The sequence below is a fragment of the Myiozetetes cayanensis genome, unplaced genomic scaffold (assembly GCF_022539395.1).
Source record: "Myiozetetes cayanensis isolate MyiCay16 unplaced genomic scaffold, myiCay2020 scf17, whole genome shotgun sequence".
In the NCBI taxonomy this organism is placed as follows: domain Eukaryota; kingdom Metazoa; phylum Chordata; class Aves; order Passeriformes; family Tyrannidae; genus Myiozetetes; species Myiozetetes cayanensis.
In genome coordinates this window covers 6,177,799-6,196,237 of record NW_026087378.1, presented here as the reverse complement: position 1 = coordinate 6,196,237, position 18,439 = coordinate 6,177,799, and the positions used below count along the sequence as shown (strand labels likewise).

Here is an 18,439-nt window from a genome sequence, read left to right as displayed (position 1 = left end):
AGCAAGTGGATTTTGGAAACAGAAGACTGAGATAAGGCACTAATACAGAATGGCTGCCCTGGCACATCTCCCTGTGCAAGCACCCAGACTCCAGGACATTATGCCTGCTTTTTCTGGATCTTAAAAACCTGTTTATACTTACAAAGAAAAGGAGAAGCTCCACCAGAAATATTCTGTCTGGCCATGAAAACTCCTCTGGTGCCATAAAGGTTCTGTTCTCCCAGGACTGGAGGAACTAAACTCCTCTGTGGCTAATCAGGGCTGCTCTGCTTTTTCTGACTGACCCAGAGCAAAGGGTGCTGAAGCAGCTCTGAAGGGGGAGGGCTGCAAAGAAATGCAGTGTGGCCCCTGCTGCCCCAGCCCTTCATCAGGACTGGAAAGTGCCAGGAAAGCCTGGGGAAAGGACTGATAAGGAATTTGTGTCTCCAGCAGTGTGAGATAGAGCAGGCAGGCCACAGGAGGGGTTAATCTCTCCAAACAAACAAACAGGGAAACAGGGCTCTGCAAATTATTCCCTCCTTTGGGAATTCTTCACGAAGAGCTGAAGTTATACTGGGGAGCAAGGAGCCAAAAAACACAAGGCAGAGGGACTTCAACAAGCAAAATGGTGAAGGCTTCTCTTGAGCCAAAGGCTGTTACTGAATCTCCAGCAAGCTGGAGGGGCAGAGAACCCGAAACACATCACCCTGCCCACCACGGCTGTGAACCCAGCCAGATATTTCAAGAGTGGAAAACCAGCTGTGCCTCTTGCTTCACCCTGAAGGACTCCCCCCACTCTGCCCCCACCCCACTGCCTCGGAAAGAATTCACTTCTCTGCACCTTTCAAATCACATCCAGATTTTCCCTGGCACAGGTTCCAAACTCACTTCAGAAAAAGGCAGCCCCAAATGTACACATAATTAATCCCAGCCCATGGAGCAGCCAGCTACGTGGGCTATTCCTGGGATGGGGGATCAGGCAGTGTTTCCAGGAGTCCTACCCTTACATCTGTTTGGCCAAGTCCTGCACAGGGGTTGCAGGACAGCCTGGAACTGTCCACCCAACCACACTACAGGAGAGATGCCCATCTTGCTAGAGCAGAAAGTAGTAATTAGGACCCATCTCCAGCTCAGATGAAGATGGAACAGGACTGGGGCAAGTCAGGTACTATAGCTAGAAAACAGATGAGTTGTCCTCCACCTCCTTCACACAGCCTTTGTGGGGAGCTATGAGCATCCCCACTGTTGTTCTGGGAAAAAAGCCCCAAAGTTTGTGGATGGCACTGATGCCCACAATCGAGCAGGCTGGTGGGCTGGGAAAGGAGTAGAAAGGAGGCATAATTCTGCTTTCTAAAATGATCTCACTGAGCCCCCCTTTCTCTTCCTCCCTTCTTGGGAGTTCACTATTGTCTGTAGCTAAAGCTTCCTAAAAAGCAATTTTACAGCCAAGGTTAGCTCAGCCTCAGGCAACCCCTCCTTGCCGAGGCTCACGTTTCCAGTGAAGCAGACTGGCCAGGATCTGCTCCAGGCCAGTGGGGCTGTATGGAGTTTGGAAGGCTCCACTCTCCTTATAAAAGCTGTTTCCTGAAAGATCTGGCACAGCCCTTACACAGCAGGCCCAACTGAGCTCATTTGTTTTCTTAGTTCATTCTTTCCTGGGGTCTCCACACCGTCATCTCCCAGCCAACAAGTGTGTAACCCTTGGTGTGGACTCCTGCAGGCAAGGACGTTCCCCAGATGGGCAGTGACAGGGCTCTGCTCTCTCACCAGCTGTTCCTGACTCCACTCCAGGGAGCACAGTCGATGCCACGCATGGGCTGGGTGCTGCCAGAGCTGTTCCAAGGAGCCATCCCAGCACCACATAAAGCTGAGCAGGCTGTGCCAGTGGCTCAGAGCCAGCTACAGGGATCCAAGAGTCCACTTCAAATTCCCTTTTGTGGCAGCAGAGCTTTTCAGGCACGGTGCAGGAGCACTGCAACGTCCTGCCAGGCACTACCAGATCCCACCAAGCTGTGCTATGGGATGAGTGTGGTGCCACCACCCAGCAAGGGACAACCCCTGGCCCCAAACCTCAAGTGTAACTGATCTACTCCACTTCAGAGGACCCACCTTTATGACTCCACTTCAGAAGAGCTGAGTGGGCTGAAGGACTTGCACTTAGAAAAGCCTCTTCTGATACCATCAAAGACCTACTTCAAAAGACCAAAGTCTCTAGAAATTTCCCATAAGTCGAGTCCTCAAAGCAAGCACTAACAAAACAAAGTAACACAAAGCAAACAGAGTTCCTGTGGGCTGGGTGTTGTAACTATGGAGTAGTCATGGAACTCTCTTCCCATTCCAGGAAACCAGCCTGACAGACAAATCCAGATGGCACCTTGTCAGGTTGTGGTGGTGACTCAGGGTTTGGGAGGCTTCAGGGTTTGCTAAGAAAGCCAGAGGTGCTGGAAGCACAGGGTCACAGGAAACATTTTTGAGAACTGCAGTGGCCACGATGTCTGATGTTGCTCTACAACAGACTTCTCAGAAAGCAGTGTACTTGCAGTAAACCACTGGAGCCAAATCTCCCCCGGTAATGAAATTCAGATGCTAAAAATGTTGCTCAAAATGGGATTGGGAGCAAAGTACAGTACAAACAGAAGCTAAACACAAACAAACCCCAGCAAGTCTAAGCACACCAGAACAACGTTTTGCAGAGAAACAGACCCAGGCTGTTTGCACTGAGCTCACCTAGACAGCACCTCTAGGCTGAGAGAGATGAAGTTTGGGTTCAGCTGTAAGTAGCAAAACCATCATCCCAAACTGGGAAGGCAAAGAGCTGCTCCATAAAGGAAACACTCTAACATATCCAGAAACTATTAAAAGGGCCTTAATCCCAAGCGAAGTCCTCTTTCAGAAGCAGACAGAGCTTGCAGGAAAAGGCACCAGCTCCTGACCACTCCATAATGAGCAGCAAAGGCAAGAGGGCAAAGGCAACATAATTCCCACTTCTAATACCACAACTTCCCTGAAGCAAGAGGACTTCTGAAGTTGTCCCATGAGGACAGAAAAGGTGTAAGATTTGCAGTGGCTACCTCCTGCTTGGAGGTGGGACACCATCTCGTGCTTGAATCTTCTCACCATACCACCCTTTGCCCTGTGCTGGCACCTCAAAGCACTTGTGGTAAAGCTGCAGGTACCAGCTGTTAGGCATCAATAGTCTCCCGAGCTATCACGAGCCACAGCAGAAATGAAATGCCAAGAAATATTTCTGGGAGAAGCAGACACTAGCAGTTTTCCAAGTCAACATGTGACTCTCTCTGAAATGGTATTATTTAAGCCTGTTGCAAAAAGGGAACCAGAACAAGAGGGTAAATATCTCTGCAGAGGACGCACACAAATGCACGTGCTTCTCTAGAGGAAGGTCATCCCAACTCCCCAAAACTACTTGCTTTCACAGGAGCCAGGCTTTCTTTTCCAGTAACTTCAAGCCCCTTTTTCCTCCAGTGGAAATCCCAGTGACATGTTTCCTAGCAAAGGGAAATTATTTCAACACCAAGAAGGAGAAACAAGTATTGACGAGTGTGCTGCAAGGAGCAATGCTCCGACCAGGCTTCCCAAGCTGTGGCCTTCCGAAAATAGCAGCATTTTGGTGGGAATTTTCTGCAAGTGCAGCATAGCCAAAGCATATATCCAATTTTTCCAAGTCATGCCCTTTGCCAATTTGGCTTCCATTTTCCCTTGCTGGCAAGAGTACTTGTACAGCAAGGGCTTTTCTGCTGTATTAACATCAGGTGTGCTCTGCTTTTGCTGATGTTACAGTGCCAGGAACAGCCCAGAATCAGAAACCCTTCTATGGGAAACCCAGACAAGATTCTCTTGCTCAAAAAGGGGTGAAAATTATTTTCTTCACACCAGTCAGAGAAAAGCAAAGCCCACAAATGCCTTTATGTTTCTAGAAGAGCCAGGAGGCAAAGCACAGCCCAAAGGGCTGCACTAAACAGACCTGACAGTCACTGGAAGTGATTATGGTACTGTGACATTTCTAAATATGCTCATTAGCTACTTGGGGGTAGGGGTAAAGACAACTCTGTGGTCAAAGCCATTAGCTATGGGTGCATGAAAGACTCCCCTCAGGCTGGTTATTTTCACAAGGCGTTTTAGGGTTCTTTGTATTCCCCATAGCAGCAGCCACCAGCGAGCCCACACACCACAAAGTGCCACAGACCATTGCATCTCCTCAGCTGCACGTTGGGCTGACAGGGCACACGTCATGCCACAGAAATCCTGTCTTTGAGCAATCAGCCCCAAACATCACAGGAGGAAGCCAAGGCTGTCAACTGGCTTGAATTCCATTGTTATTTCCTTCTCTCTGGATGGCCCTTTGAGCTGCACGGGACAGGAAAAACAGTATATGAGCAGTTCCTGGGGAGCCTCACATCATCCTCAGCCCTGTGCCGTGGCAGAAGCTGTGCTAGGGGGCTTGCTTAGTTGAGGTCTTCCACTTGTGACTTCTGGGAGGGAAAGAAATACTGAAGGATTTAATACAGATATTTTAATGGACACGGTGCAGGCCAAGAACTTGCTATTGCTCAGATGGTTCAGTGTGTATGCTCACACACAGACTGGGAAAAAGCTCCTGCCATGCCAAAACCACCGTGGTTTTTGCTGGAGCAAACCCACTCTCCTACCTGGCAGAAAGGGGATGATCCTTTGCTTGGGGTCCTTCTGCCCTCCTTCCATCGGAAACTTGTCCAGCATTTGCATCTAGAAAAGGAAATGAAAGACAGGTTACCAGCAGCCACAAATGAGCCCGAGGAGGACCTGCCTCCCCCAGGCACTGCAGTCTCCCAGGGCAGCACTCCTTCCCCAGGCTCCCTGGCCAAGCCAAGGTCTCCTGCTCTTCCATCAGTCCATGAAAATACAGGAGGACACCACATCCCCGATACCCCATAAAACACCCACGTTGCATTATGGTGGAGAGGTGCCTCTGGCCCTGCTCTGCCTGTGGGGAAGGGCTTGGGAAAGCTTGTGACTGGAGAAGGGCAAAGAAAACAAGCTGCACATCTGATTGCTGTTAAGCAACGCAATCCCTGAGTCACTGGAAGCTTTCCCCGCCTCTGTTTGAACTCGAGCTGAGGATCTCTCGCTCCGGGAGCACTGTGAGCCTCCAAGGCACGAACGGTGCAAGCTGTGTTTTCTCCCATTAGCACGTGCCTGGGCTGACCCTCTGGCCAGATCTGCTCCCAGCCATGTGATCCCACCAAACCCATCCACAACTTCAGCCCAGATCATCTCCATTTCCCTTTGCTTGACTGAAAGTGCCTCTTGCAGCAGCTGCTCAGCGTGGGGAACCTCTCACTGCGGCCCCCCTGCCCTGCTCCAGCCCAGCCCGGTGCCACCAGCAGCACCCCAGCCAGACCAGAGCCCACACCAGGGCCTCTGTGGGTTGGCACCATTATGCCTGTCACTCACAAGCTCTCTCTCTTCTCTTGCTGGAGAGAGGAAAAGAGGTTGTGAGGTGCCTGGAGAACCCTCCAGCATGTACAGGAAGAGGAGAAGGTGGGGAATCAGCAAGGCAAGGGCTCGGTCCCATGGATGCCACACAGCCTGGCTGCCACATCACGCAGCTCTGGAGGAGGCAGCAGCAAATACTAGTTCACCAGTTTTCCTACGCATGAGCCTGTGGGAAGAACAGCTAAAACACTCACTCCAAAGAAAACAAGCCCTGCGCTGGCTGTAACCACTGCAGGCAGTTTGGGATAGCAGACACAGGAGCACACGTCTGCAGAAACGCAGCCCATGGCTGATGGTTCTTCTGCAGTGCTACACACACACACAAAAGGATGAAATTGTGACCAGAAAATACCAGCTCCAGACCTGAGAGATGCCCCAGAGGCAAGGAAGGTCTCCAGAGAGCTGGCAGATCTCCAGGCTTTGAGGTGCCCTGTATCTTTTCTGGCCTGTCTTACTCCTGTTGACTTTGCAGGATGGGGACTACAGCACAGGTTGCTGCACTGCTCTTGCCCAGGAAAGGCAAGGAAAGCAGGCCCAGTTCTGGAAAAGGGATGGGAAAAGCGTGAAAGTGCAGCAACTCCACCAGGCCTGGAGGAAGGATACACAGACAGGCATCAGGAGATGGTCTGCTGAGTCCAGCACCAAGGAAGGTTTACTGGGAGAACACCCTCCTCCCCAGCCATGGCAGGGAAACAAGCTCCCCACCAGGCAAAAACTGTGGAAGGGAGGTGGCTGGCATGGAGAGATCCCAAAAATCTTCTCTGAGGGAGGGTTTCCATCCTGGCTCCAAACAACACCGCTTACATCACATTCCCAGAAGGGGCCATCCAAGATCCTGGGGAGATGGGCAGACAGGAGGCAGAGGGACACACAGCCCTCCGGAGCAGTGCTTTCCCCACCAAGCACAGAACAGCATGGAGAGGCCAAGTCTTGCTCTCAACAATGCACTCAGCCAGGTTGGGAAGATAAAAATAAAGGGAAAGAACCTCAAACAATAATTCTATTGTTTATACCCTTCCAAGACTATTTTTAAATATTTGTGACAGAAAAGAAAATAGCAAAAAAAGATTGGAGTGTATGTAGTTTAAAGCATTTTGGCGTGCTTTTATTAAGTGGGAAGCTGTTGTATCACACTCTTCACTGATCCCTTGGCATCAGGGAGGGGGATAACAGGCTGCCAAGACTCTGGCTCCCAGATCCAGGACTAGGGGCACACAAGCCCAAGTGATAAATCCAGTCCACAGCCAGGCTCCCCACAACAGAACGTCAGGACAGCCCATGTTTATCCACATTTATCTCCACTACCAATTTATCTTATCAATTAGCTGTTTTTCTTATTAACCCAGGAATGTCTGGGCAGTGAGTGTGCCTGGGGTGAGCTGGAGGTCTGTGCACACTGTGGGAGCCCACTGTCCCCATCCCGAGCTGTCCATTAACAGGGCAGGCGATAACGCCGCTGGGGATGGGGAGCCTTTGAAAAGCAGCTTTGTATCAACAGGCAACACACTGGCAGACAGCTCCTTCATCAACAGGAAGCTCATAAGATAATATCCTAATTGAATCAATTAAGAATGCTGTGGGCTGCAGGGAATCCCAGGGAGAGAGGAATGTACATGCTCAGCAGTATTCCCAGGAAGCAGAGGGCTTTGCCCAAATCAGAGCTGATGGTGCGGTGCCAGAGGGATACACCATGCAGATGGCACAACCCCAGAGATATGTCTGCTGAAGGAACAGGGCCCCAGGTCTAACAGCCTGCAAGCAGGCCATATCACTTCCCAGCTGGAATAAGCCTGGAGAAATCACTGCCAAAAAAACACAACCTCAGGTCAAGCGCCAGTAGGTAATAAGGTATGTCATCACTTTGCTTTTTCTCAGCTTTCCACAATACAGTGGAAGTTTTCCCTCTAAAATATAAAGGTGACAGAAAACAAAAAAAAGATTTTCATTTAAATCTGGTTTAAAGTAAAACATCAGAGCAAAACGGTGAACACTGAGGTCCTGATTCTCCCAAGAACAATGAACCAGAAGGGCACAGAATTACTCTTGCAGCAAGTCCTGGGCAGCTGGGGGACGGGGGGATTTGTCTTTTGTGAAGCTGCTCTAAAGCCCAGATTCTCCATCACTGACCATCAGGGCTTGTGTGGCACATACCAGGGCTATGGAAGAGGAAGACAGTCTGTGCCAGCTTCTGCAGGGGATGGTGGCTCACATCCCTGAACAAGTTATACCACAACAGGCTGAGGGGTGATGAAACACCCAAGTAAGGGGAGCAAACTCTTCTACTCTTGCACTACACCAGGAGCTGATGTGGGAGCCAGGCCATGAGCCATAGTTGCAGGTATGGGGCAAGGGAAGTTCCCCTTCTCTTATCAAGAGCCAATGGGCAGAAACTGATGCACAGGAAGTTCTACCTGAACATGAGGAAGAACTTCTTTACTGTGCAGGTAAAGAACACTGGAACAGATTGTCCAGAGAGGGTGTGGAGTCTTCCTCACTGAGGATACTCCAGAACTATCTGAACACAATCCTATGCCATGTGCTTTGGGATGACCCTGCTTGAGCAGGGTGGTGGGACCAGATAAGCCTCTCTGGTCCCTTCCAACCCGATCCATCCTGCGATTCTGGGATTTGCTCTGCCTGCTTGACAGAGGTTTGGTGTAAAACCACATTCCCCTTTGTGGTCTAGCAAGCGAGAGCTGACCTAATCCATGCCTCCAGCAGACATGCCTGTTATCCAGAGCAGAGAAGCCAGCTTTTGACATCACCCGAAGGGAAAAAAAAATTAAAAAGAGTTCAACAAAAAGCTTCACAGTCGGGTCGAGTGCGGTGGCAGAATCACAAGAGACTCTTTGTGAGAGCAACAACATCCCTGCTGAGAGAAGGCAGCAGTGTGCCATGGGGAAAAGATGAGTCTGAGCCAAGCCCGCTCTCATCCCACAATCCTGAACTCCCCATCGGCCCCATCCCTCGTGAGCCGGGGAATGCCACAGGCAGCCAGGAACACCACGTGTCCCAACGTCCCTGTGGTGGCGAACTCCAGATGAGGACATTCCCATGCACTGCTCACCCTGACCTCCACGTGCTCAGCTGGCTATTAGCCACATCTCCTCTTACAGGAAGAAGAGTCCTCCTCCTCCAAATGTGATTCACCAAAGGGCAGCACCTCACTGATCCTCAGATGCAGTGGGAAAGGGACGCAGGTCCAGCAGTCGCCTGCCATGACGGGAGCACCCGTCCTCACGGGGACATGATGAAGGACACAACTGCATGCTGAGAACTAGAGACTTTGTAAATGTGTTCTGCAGATCAAAGCACTCTTGAGCCCTGGAATCAACTGGTTTGGGAAACATCTGCCAAGGAGATAGTCTGGGAAAAGGAACGACATCTGGCAGCGGCTCACAGGCTGATGTTTAGTCTCTTTGCGATCCTATGAGAGGCACCTTCCCTACATCTGTAAGGACTGTCTGTGAAGAAAAAGGGGGTGAAAAATACAACCACCCAGAAGACAGAAGGACTAACACAGAGCAAGCTCAGCCCCTTAGGAGAGCTCAGGAGGTCAGTCCCGGGGAAGGGCTCCAGGGTTGCAGCACCGTGTAACACCCCTTCCATGGCCAAGGAGAGTTGGGTGTTCACAGACAGGAACAGGAGCTGAAGGGCAGAACAACTGAGCACTGTGACGAGTTCAAGTGCATTTTACACATTACCAGGCAGAGGCAAAGCTGGCCTCCTCAGCACTAGGAAGTGGCATCACAGAGGCTGGATTGTGAAAACCTGATGGAAAACTTTAAGCACCGCTCAGCAATAGACAAAAAAAGAATTAACTGAGGTCAGAGAAAAAGGGCCACACAAATTGGCAGCAGCTGCCACTGCAAGAGAAATTTCCTATGAAATCACAGGAAGCATTAGACAGACACTGGTGCCTGTGAAGAACTCCCTGGCACAGGGAGCAGCAGGCGCAGGGCTGAGCCAGGACAGATCAACACAGATCCATGTTCATGCTGCCCCCCAGGCACCCTCAGGAATAAGTCACAGCCAGGTCTGTGTTACCCCAGCAGGTGCTGGCCCATAACCACATGGATCAAACTCTGAGCACCTGGTATTTCACAGAATCACAGAATGGCTTGGGTTGGAAGGGACCTTAAAGATCATCTTGTTCCAACCCTGTGCCATGAGCAGGGATGGGGCGCTGAGCAACCTGGTCTAATGGAAGGTGTCCCTGACCATGGCAGGGTGGTGGAATGAGATGAGCTTTAAAGTTCCTTCCAATCCAAATCATTCTGTGATTTTATGATTCTATGATTTTTGGAAGGCCCAAAGAACTCCTGCTTGTTTTCCCTCCTTTTGTAAGCCTCTAAAGAACACATTTGGGAGAGATTAAGGAGAGAGTTTAGTTTCAAAAAAAGAAAACCTCGGATTTGGAGAAGAGCACTGAGTGATCTCCATTTACACAGCCCCCTCACAGAGCTGCTGATCGCTCTGTCTGCTTTTTGAGTGTTTAAAATATATCGCTTTTTCCTTTCAACCCATTGGTACCAAGTCCTGGAAGTCACCATTCTTGTTACAGTACTTTAATAATTCATTTTCCACTTAATTCCTGGTCACTGCAGCCTCTAGATGGCATTTGGGTAGGCAGGTCCCAGGCTGCAGAGATGAGCACAGAACGTGGCAGCACTCCATGTGGGCACCAGGAACACAGCATTAACACCCCCAAAGCACCAACCCTGCATCCATGATTCACCACATTGACCCAGCTGTGGGAAGTGACTCCTGCTGGTAGACAGGCAGAGGAACAGAGCAGGAATACTGGGGGTGACGCTGGTCTGCGCCGCTTCCTTTTCCCCATCCCGTCCATGGGAACATCCCTCCAGCACAGCTGGGGCTGTGTCACACAGGAAGTACCCCTGGAAGGAGCATGGGAGCAGGGAAGAGCTGGCACAGCCTAGTGCAAAAGATCACAGAACCACCACCACCATCGCCGGAGCTGTTACTGCTGCAGGGAAGGCTGCACAGGCAATCCGTGTTCACCCACATCCTCCTCTCAGGCATCCCAAAGCAGACATGCTTGGAAGAGCAGGGAGCCATAAGATTTAGTTTCTATTGTGGAAATGGAAACAACAGTGGAGAAAAACAACACATCTGCCCAAATCCATGCGTTGAGCAGCCGTGGGTGGAGCAGGGGCAGGGCTGTGCTCATGTACTCATTTAGTGTCACACCTGACACGGTGCTTCAATCCAACAGCCAACCCCCAGCCAAGTGTTTCAGCAGTGGGTCACAGAGCAGCTCCATGCACACACCACCCCACTCCAAGCTGCTTGCCAAAACCTCAGGATGACCTGCCCCAGCTCCTCCCCAAAATAGCTCATGATCTGATTTCTCTTTGACCCCTCCCTTCCCAAAAACCTTCCCCACTCAAGAGGAGGAGAAGCAGAGCGGTGCACATTCCTTCTCTGAAATTAATGCAAAGTCTTCCATCTGTGGCAGGCCCAAACATGATGAGACAAAGGAGGAGGCAGCATCTAAGCTACAGGTAGGGCTGCAAAACTGCAGGCTGACCCCTTGGGAGAGCACTGTTGGTCAGAAACACCAGCCTCATGACCCTCTTGTTGCATCAGACTTCTTGCTAACCCGCTATTTTCCCTGCTGTTCCTTCCCTAAATGCAAACCCCATTTTCCAAATGAGCATAGTCAGCAGAAAAGCCAAAATGGTGAGATTTTTGTCTCCACACGAGGGAGGATTTCATTCCACTTGGGCTCATGGTGGTGTCATCAAGAGCAGCTCCACAGCAGCCAGGAGAATTATACAAGTGAAAAGCAAGGCACTGCAGCTCCCTGAGGCTTAACTGGTCAAAACCAGGCTCTCCATATGAAGATAGATACACCTTAGTCCTCAGCATGACCATGCTCATTTGTGCCCTCTCCCAGCTGGCAATAAAACTCTCTGTCTAGCAGAGACAGGAGCTAATGGAACTCTGGAGCCCTGGAGCCTCACAGACCAGTCCAGCTCCAGTGTGAACCCACCAGCATCCCCACCACACCTGTACCACCAGCACATGTCCCTGACAAACCACGCTGTCCTTGTATTCCTTCATTTCCAGAAAGGGTGGGATTGAAAGGTGCCAAGCTCAGAAATGCCCAAGAACCCCAGCTTGGGCAGGAAACCTCTGCAAATAGTGCATTCCCACTGTAGGGAAGTGCTGGGTCAGGAGCCAGGCTCTGCCACCACCCACATAACAGCGGGACAGGACTGGGAGCACTGCAGGGTTCAGACAGTCCCTGCCAGAAGGCCAGAGCTCACCAAGAAACTGCACTTCTTGCAGACCCAGACTGTTAAGTGCTGTCTGGTGGAGGAGACCAGCCCCCACGGCTTAGGGAGGAGTTAATGCACTTACCAGGGAGGGCTGAGCAGGTGCAGAGGAGCTGGGGAACTGGGAGCCCCACGGGGAGCCCTCGGGACTGCAAAAAGCAAATGCAGCTCAACTCCAGGGGAAATGCCATCCTAACCTGGGATATTTGCCCTTTGCCAGGGCCCGGAGCCAGCAAACACAGAGGTACCCTGGAGGAACCCCAGCAGCAGGCAAAGTGCAGCAACCCTGCTGCTTTCTGTGCATTTAAACACGAGAACGCAGAGTTCACACAAAATTCAGCCCAAACTGCCTACCTTGGACTGCACCTGCCTCTTTAGGATCCAACCAAGATCAACCAAAGTTTTCCAGCGCAAAACCTCCAAGGAGCCTGAGCCCTGGCAGCACCCTCATCCAAGAGCTCTTCTCAAAGTGTCATCTCACCACAGAGACACAAAGAGAGAAAATGTCTGGCCAAATGCACTGACTGGTAAAAAGACTACCCTGGTTTTGGGGCTTAAAGCAGCCACCTGTTGGCAGGTGGAAAGAAGCTGACCCCCGAACAGAAACCTTGTTGCTCCTGGTAACTTTCCAAGGGGACTTTTTTATTTCCTGGAGCTAGGAGGAAAACTGGAAAATGCTGATTTGCCAAGAAGAAAATCAGCAGATGAGTGAGTATCCATTACAATTAATGTTTCAATTTTAAACACTAAAACCTAACAGCTAAAATTAAAAGGCACTTTTTTTCATGTTTTAAGTGACTCATCAAGGGGAAAGCCTTTTAAAGAAAATTAATAGTGAAAAACCAAGAGAACTTTAGTCTGCAGCACAAGACAGGGACAGGTCTCACCTCCATCCTCCTCCTCATTCCTGGCTCTCCAGGAGCCGCTCCAAGCTCGCAGAGCTGTTTTTCTACCAACTTGGGGAGAGGGATCAGTCTCAGAAGGGTCTCAAACCTGTTTGCACCCAAACCACTCGCTGAGGGAGGTATTTCTCAAAGTCTGCTACAACAAAATATCTTCTTCCTCTCCAAAAAGGTCAAGTACCAGACCATGGATGACGCTAAATGATCAGCTTGCAGAGGAAAATGGGAGTGCAAAGAAGTCTTCATAAGGTACACAACAGCACCTTTCGTACTGAAAAATACCTGGTTTGGCTAAGGTAATATGGTATCAGCAGTGAAAAATGACATCCAAATGAAAGCTGCTTCTTGCCCAAACCCTAAATGTTCTATCAAAGGCAGTATTAAAACAATAAATTCACCTCCCTTAATTATACCTCCCAAACCTAATCTCCAAGATCTAATTTCCATGCTGCCAGGTAAAGACAGCCATAAACATCATTTATAATTCACTACTCAGTGACTCACCCTGACTGTAAAGGCCTCGAGATATGGCACCAGTAAGGCAGAAAGGCTCAGGGAAGGGGAATTATGACAGGGAAAATGCTGGCTGTCCTACTGCCCCCAGAGACCATTTCCACCCTAGGTTACTGCTCACATTGCAATGCCAGGTAAAAACAGAACATGGAAGTTGCCACTGAGGAGGGTATAGAGCAGCATCCCATATCCCAGGGATGCGTGGGAGCCACGAGGCAATGAGAAGATGAGCAGAAGTGAACAGAACAGCACTGCAGCACCCCTGTGGCAGTGGAGGAGCAAAGCCTCAGCCGCTGGCAGGAAAACCATGGAGTCAGCATGGCACCACGGAGTGGACAGGCTGGCTGCTGGAGCCCTGCTGCATCCACCCACTGGCACCATGTCACGTTTTTCCCTCTTCACTTTCTGGCTAACAAGGTCCCCCTCCCTGCTGCCTGGAAGCCGTGAGTCATGGAGGAAGGGCAGATCCTGCACACCCAGCCTTGCTCACCCCACAGGGTCTCCACCAGTCCAGCCGATGGAGCGGCCTCTGCAGCTGGCACAGACCTGCCTTCCTCGTCCCTCCCACAGGGTGCCTGCCACACACCCAGGAAAATTCTGTGCTGGATCCCAGTGATGGGAATCAGGAGACAGACAAGCCTCAGGGCAGAGAGTGTGTAGGAGAAGGGGAAAAAACATGCAGGAAAGTAAGAAAAAAGGAGCATCACTTGTTGGATGGAGCAGAGTGCTGGGAAGGACGAGGAAGCGGTTAAATCCTTCACTTGTGCCCAGGCCCATCAGGACCCCAGGATGCCACTGCAGAGGTTCACACCTTGCTTTGCAAGGGGATTCCAAGACTGCAAGACATCTTCCAGGGAAAGCACTTCCAACAGGCAGCGCTGGAGCAGTGATTTACAGCACTGTGGTAGACCTGTGACAGCCTGATGTAATCCACTGAAAGGCATGAAAGAGAGTGAGAAACCAGGACTGCAGAAAAAAACATGTCCTCCCTTCGGCTTTATCACCTTCCTCTACAAGAACAAGCCCAGAACCACCACCTCCCAGCTCTTATTTCCCTCTTCCACTCACCATAAAACTGCTTCCACTTCTTGATGTTCATGATACGTGGGTGGTGCACGCTACTGTCCACACTATATCATATGGGTTTAGCAAAATAAACAAGTCCTGACCATTTTACTAAAAATCTACCACTCTGAGACACAGCACTCCTTTGCACTGATTTACTGCTATCCATCCTCAGCTTCTCCCCAGGCAGCATCAATCAGCTTGAAAGTGGTTCATTTTGGATCCAGGGCTGCTGCCACATGATATAAATTGCAGGTCTTTCTACCAGAAAAGTGGGCTGCGTTAGACTGATTAAGAGCAGGCGGAGACACTGGGTCTCGCATCAGCCCAGACCCACAAAACCTCACTAAAACCCCCAGTCACAGACAGGCACCTGCAGCAGGGCCCTGGGCACCTCCCCAGGGACAGATCCCATGGGCACTGGGCAGGAGAGGGACCACCAGTGAGGTCCTGCCATCCTGGAATCCTGCTCAGCCCTCCCAGGAATGAGGCTGCTGAATTTCCAGTTTTTTCAGTAAGTAGCTGGGGAGTGGAAGGGCATCAGCTCACCCCTAACTCAGGGAGAGGGGTGTAACTCCTCACCTCACGTTACAGGACAACCTTTAAACATTGCATTATCGAAAGACTCACCAAATAAAACAACACTGGATTGTCAGCACGAGACCTTAGCTACATCCCCAAGGGATGGAACTTTTATCCTCCCCATCCTTCTGCATCCCCCCTCCGTGGGTTGTACTCAGGCTCCCCTCCAGATCTTTCATCCTGCAATTCTTCTCCTGAGATGTACTTCCCCTGGGGCTGGGAAGCAAAGGCTATGAATGTTGTCTCCTCCAGCTGCACTGCCAAGTTTCCAGAGGGAAGGAGACCAGGGGTGCCAACAGGGATGAATGAACAGAGAACAGGCTCAGGAGCCAGCCCTCCTTTGCCATCGGTCCATCAGGGCAGTGCCAGGCGATGTGCCTGATGGGAGCAGGCAGAGAGAGGCTCAAAGCAGGAGTGTGTGGAGCTGCGTGCTTGAAGAAAAAGGGAAGGGCACGCAGCTTGGAACTAACCAAAAGCCACAGAGTGCTGTTCTCAGCAGCTGCTCAAGAAAGCCTTTAGCTGCAAGAACTGAAAACTATTTCTCCTGCAGACACACATGCCCCAGGTGTGCACTGGCCTGGGAACCCTCCTCCAGCACCAACTGTCAGGGAGGACAAGCTGCCGATTCCCAGGGACAGGCACAGCTTTCAGCAGCCCTGCTCTCCTGCCAGGCACGGAATGCAAAGCGAGTCAGGGTGCCAGCCTGGGCCAATTATAACTCAGTGACCTGCCTCGGCACTAGCATGCACGGGAATGCGCCGACTCCTGCTGCCAAACGCTGGAAAGCTATAAATGGGAGACATTTGGAAAGAGAAAACATTTAGGAGCCAACTTTTAACTAGGTTGAAGTGCGTTGGACTGTACATGTTCTTTGTGGAGGGAGAGAGGAGGAGAATGATGGAGATCTTAGATGCACTGCTGGAAAAATACTGGTGGTTTCTTATACAGACAGAGGTTGTCCTCATTTAATGGAAAGTGTTTCTCCTTCTCTTGAGTTCCATTATGGGAATTCACTGTTTCTACACTTCTGCACAGGGTGTTTAAGCTGCTGGCTCTCAGTGCAGTCTGGGCACAGAGGAAAAAGCAGTTGCTAGTGCTTTGTAGCAGAAACCTCACCGTAGGAAGCTGTGGGTTTTTTCTTGTCCTCGGTCACGCAAGGGCCTGTCTTTCATGATCCAGCTGCCTAAGAGCAAGATCCTGGTGATTTATCTTTGTGGCGGGGTGAAACCACGAAGTACATTGCACACGCAACTGCACAGAATTTTGCTGAACTTCACAAACCCTGGAGGAAAAAGAAATCCCCAGAGTGTTGAAATAAGATTCCTGTTATGCAATAGCTATTGAAGGAGCCCTGTTTACAATCCCTGGACACAAAAAGACATCCATCTCCTGAAGCCACAGCCTGGCAGAGCTGCCTTAGGGCTTTTCCATCAAAGAGGCCGCCCAGACCAGGCACCACGCAGGAGAGCGGGGAGATTCAAGGAGTGCCTTGGATGGTGTTCCCACCTGAAGGAGCCTTGTGCTGTTTGGGACACATTACTCAGCACCCCTGCCCCTTGTTTTCCACCTCTGAATTAAGATAACAACACTCCACCTTTGTGAACTGTGTGCCCTGGCAGGAGTCCAGGTTAAAGAGCAGAGGAGGAGGAGGAGCGAAGGCAGAGGAAAGCAAGCACAGAGCTCACAATAGCTGGAAGAAATGCAAGAGGCTCATTTTAATTTTTCAAGAGTCCAACTGCCTGAAACAAGCTGATGAGAACAATTCATCTTTTTGTGCCAGCTACAGTCTTCTGAGCCCATTTTAATGTGGTGTTTTATTTAAAAACAGCCTGAATCACTAAGATACACACTTTTCCCCCTTTCCCTGGCGCCTCACACAACAGGTGAGGAACTCCCTCCAGAAGGCCTAATCTGTCTTCTGCATCAAGATGACAGGCACAGACCATTGCCTTCTGCCAATTTTCTCATAGAAGTAGGCACCACTTCAACAGACAATTTATTTTTTGGTGTTACACACAAAGCTGTTGGCCTGAGGGCTGCATGACTCTGTCCAAGATGACATGGGTCCAGGTGGGTCAAAGCTGAAAGTTTCCAGCTAAGAACCTGAAGGACATGAAGCAGGGCTCCTGCCCAGGGACAGCACAGGGGGCTGGTAATATCAGGAAAGATATAAAAAGGTTGGGTTTGGAAGTAAGGATGTTTTAGGAATGTATCAAGAGAACAGTGGCTCTTGGTCACAGCAAGACTTGAAATGACTACCATCGTGGCTGATGAGCTCATAATTACAGAGTGGGGAAAAAATGTTTCTTTTTGGGGGTTTCCATAAAAAAAACACGAAAGACAAGCCGGAATCTGTTCTCTAACCAACAGTCCTTACAGCCAATAGTATCAAGAGGATTCTTCCAAGAAACTTGTTAACCTCCTGCCGAGTGATGCATCCAACATGATCCAATGGAGCCCTGCAAGTCACTGCACAGCTCTTCCCCTGCCAGCACGGCTGGAAGCATCTCTCAGGCACACCAGACCCTGATTCTTTATCTCTGTCCACCACATGTCTGATCACCAACTTCCATGCCAGCCCCAATTAGTGTCCTGGATACAACTGGCATCCTTGCAAACATCAATCTTACTGCCTTTATTTCTTAGGAACAGCATCCATCTGCTCCCAATAGCTCACATCTGGCATAGTGAGTGTTATGCAAGAGCCTCAGTCCTATTTGAAGAAAATTATTCCTCCAGCCAAGAGATTCATGCAGAACTGAGTTTGGTGTTTGCAGTTACAAATTTACTACGAATCATACAGTTACAATACGTTGCAAGCTTTAGAATTACAATTTTATCTTTCTTAATCCCTAAAACGTTGCCCTCATGTAAATTGCCACATGATGGAAAACATTTATGGAGAAAACAAGGAGGAGAGACAGAAGGAACCTGAGCACAGAGGATCTACACAGCAAAAATGCTCCTGAGCTCTGCCCAGGTCACTGAGAGATTTCTCCTGCAATGAGTAGTGTGTAGGAGGTGGAATTGATCCTCAGCTTCATCATTCTTTTCTCAATTTCACCACCTGACATAGTATACACTGAGCCTCACTGCCATGACCCCAGAGCAGGAAAGGGCATGACCTGCACGATTCCCAAAGGAGGAGAGCCACCACTTCATCTGCTTAAAACACTGGCCTGGGACTAGGAAGAAGCACCAGCTTGTACCTCGTGCTGGGATACAAGAGATCAGTTGAGGAAGAAGCATCGGTCACCAGCCCTAAAAGAGAAGGTGACAACCTCCTGCGTGACAGTGAATGGCCCTTGGTGTGATCAATGGAATGGAAACAGGTAATTAGGCAGAAAGAGGATGTTTTGCCAGCCTTGGAAGGGAAATGCAGGGTGGTGCTTGGAAAGGCTGCTGTAGCGATGAGCTGTAAACCTGGACTTCTGCAGGAGAGGGCCGGGTTTGGGCTTGGACACCAAAGGGTAGAGCCCTGCAAGTCCACAGTACTTGGGCCAAACCTCTAATGCTCCCAGCTGGCAACAGCACAGCCTTTGTGGCATTGCTGTGCCCAGCCAGGTGGCTTTAGACATTCCCCATTTCAGCATGGGGAAC

The 18,439-nt window shown here is 50.3% G+C and overlaps 1 protein-coding gene and 1 long non-coding RNA gene across 12 annotated transcripts in view; one reads left to right on the top strand and one right to left on the bottom strand.

Moving 5' to 3' along the window:
* Positions 1-18,439, top strand: part of LOC126638554 (uncharacterized) — a 1,011,613-nt gene that overhangs the window by 749,417 nt on the left and 243,757 nt on the right. The window lies entirely within an intron of this gene.
* SH3PXD2B (SH3 and PX domains 2B) overlaps positions 1-18,439 on the bottom strand; it is a 71,238-nt gene that overhangs the window by 37,533 nt on the left and 15,266 nt on the right. For 4 of the 5 annotated variants that reach the window (XR_007628620.1, XM_050312498.1, XM_050312497.1 and 1 more), the window contains exon 3: positions 4,647-4,722. Coding sequence is in view for 4 of the 5 variants with exons in the window: in XM_050312498.1 (XP_050168455.1) it covers positions 4,647-4,722 (76 nt within the window). In the remaining variant the exon portion in view is untranslated. Of the gene's footprint in view, positions 1-4,646; positions 4,723-14,003; positions 14,057-18,439 lie in introns of those variants that run through there. The other variant, XM_050312499.1, reaches the window with a different exon arrangement.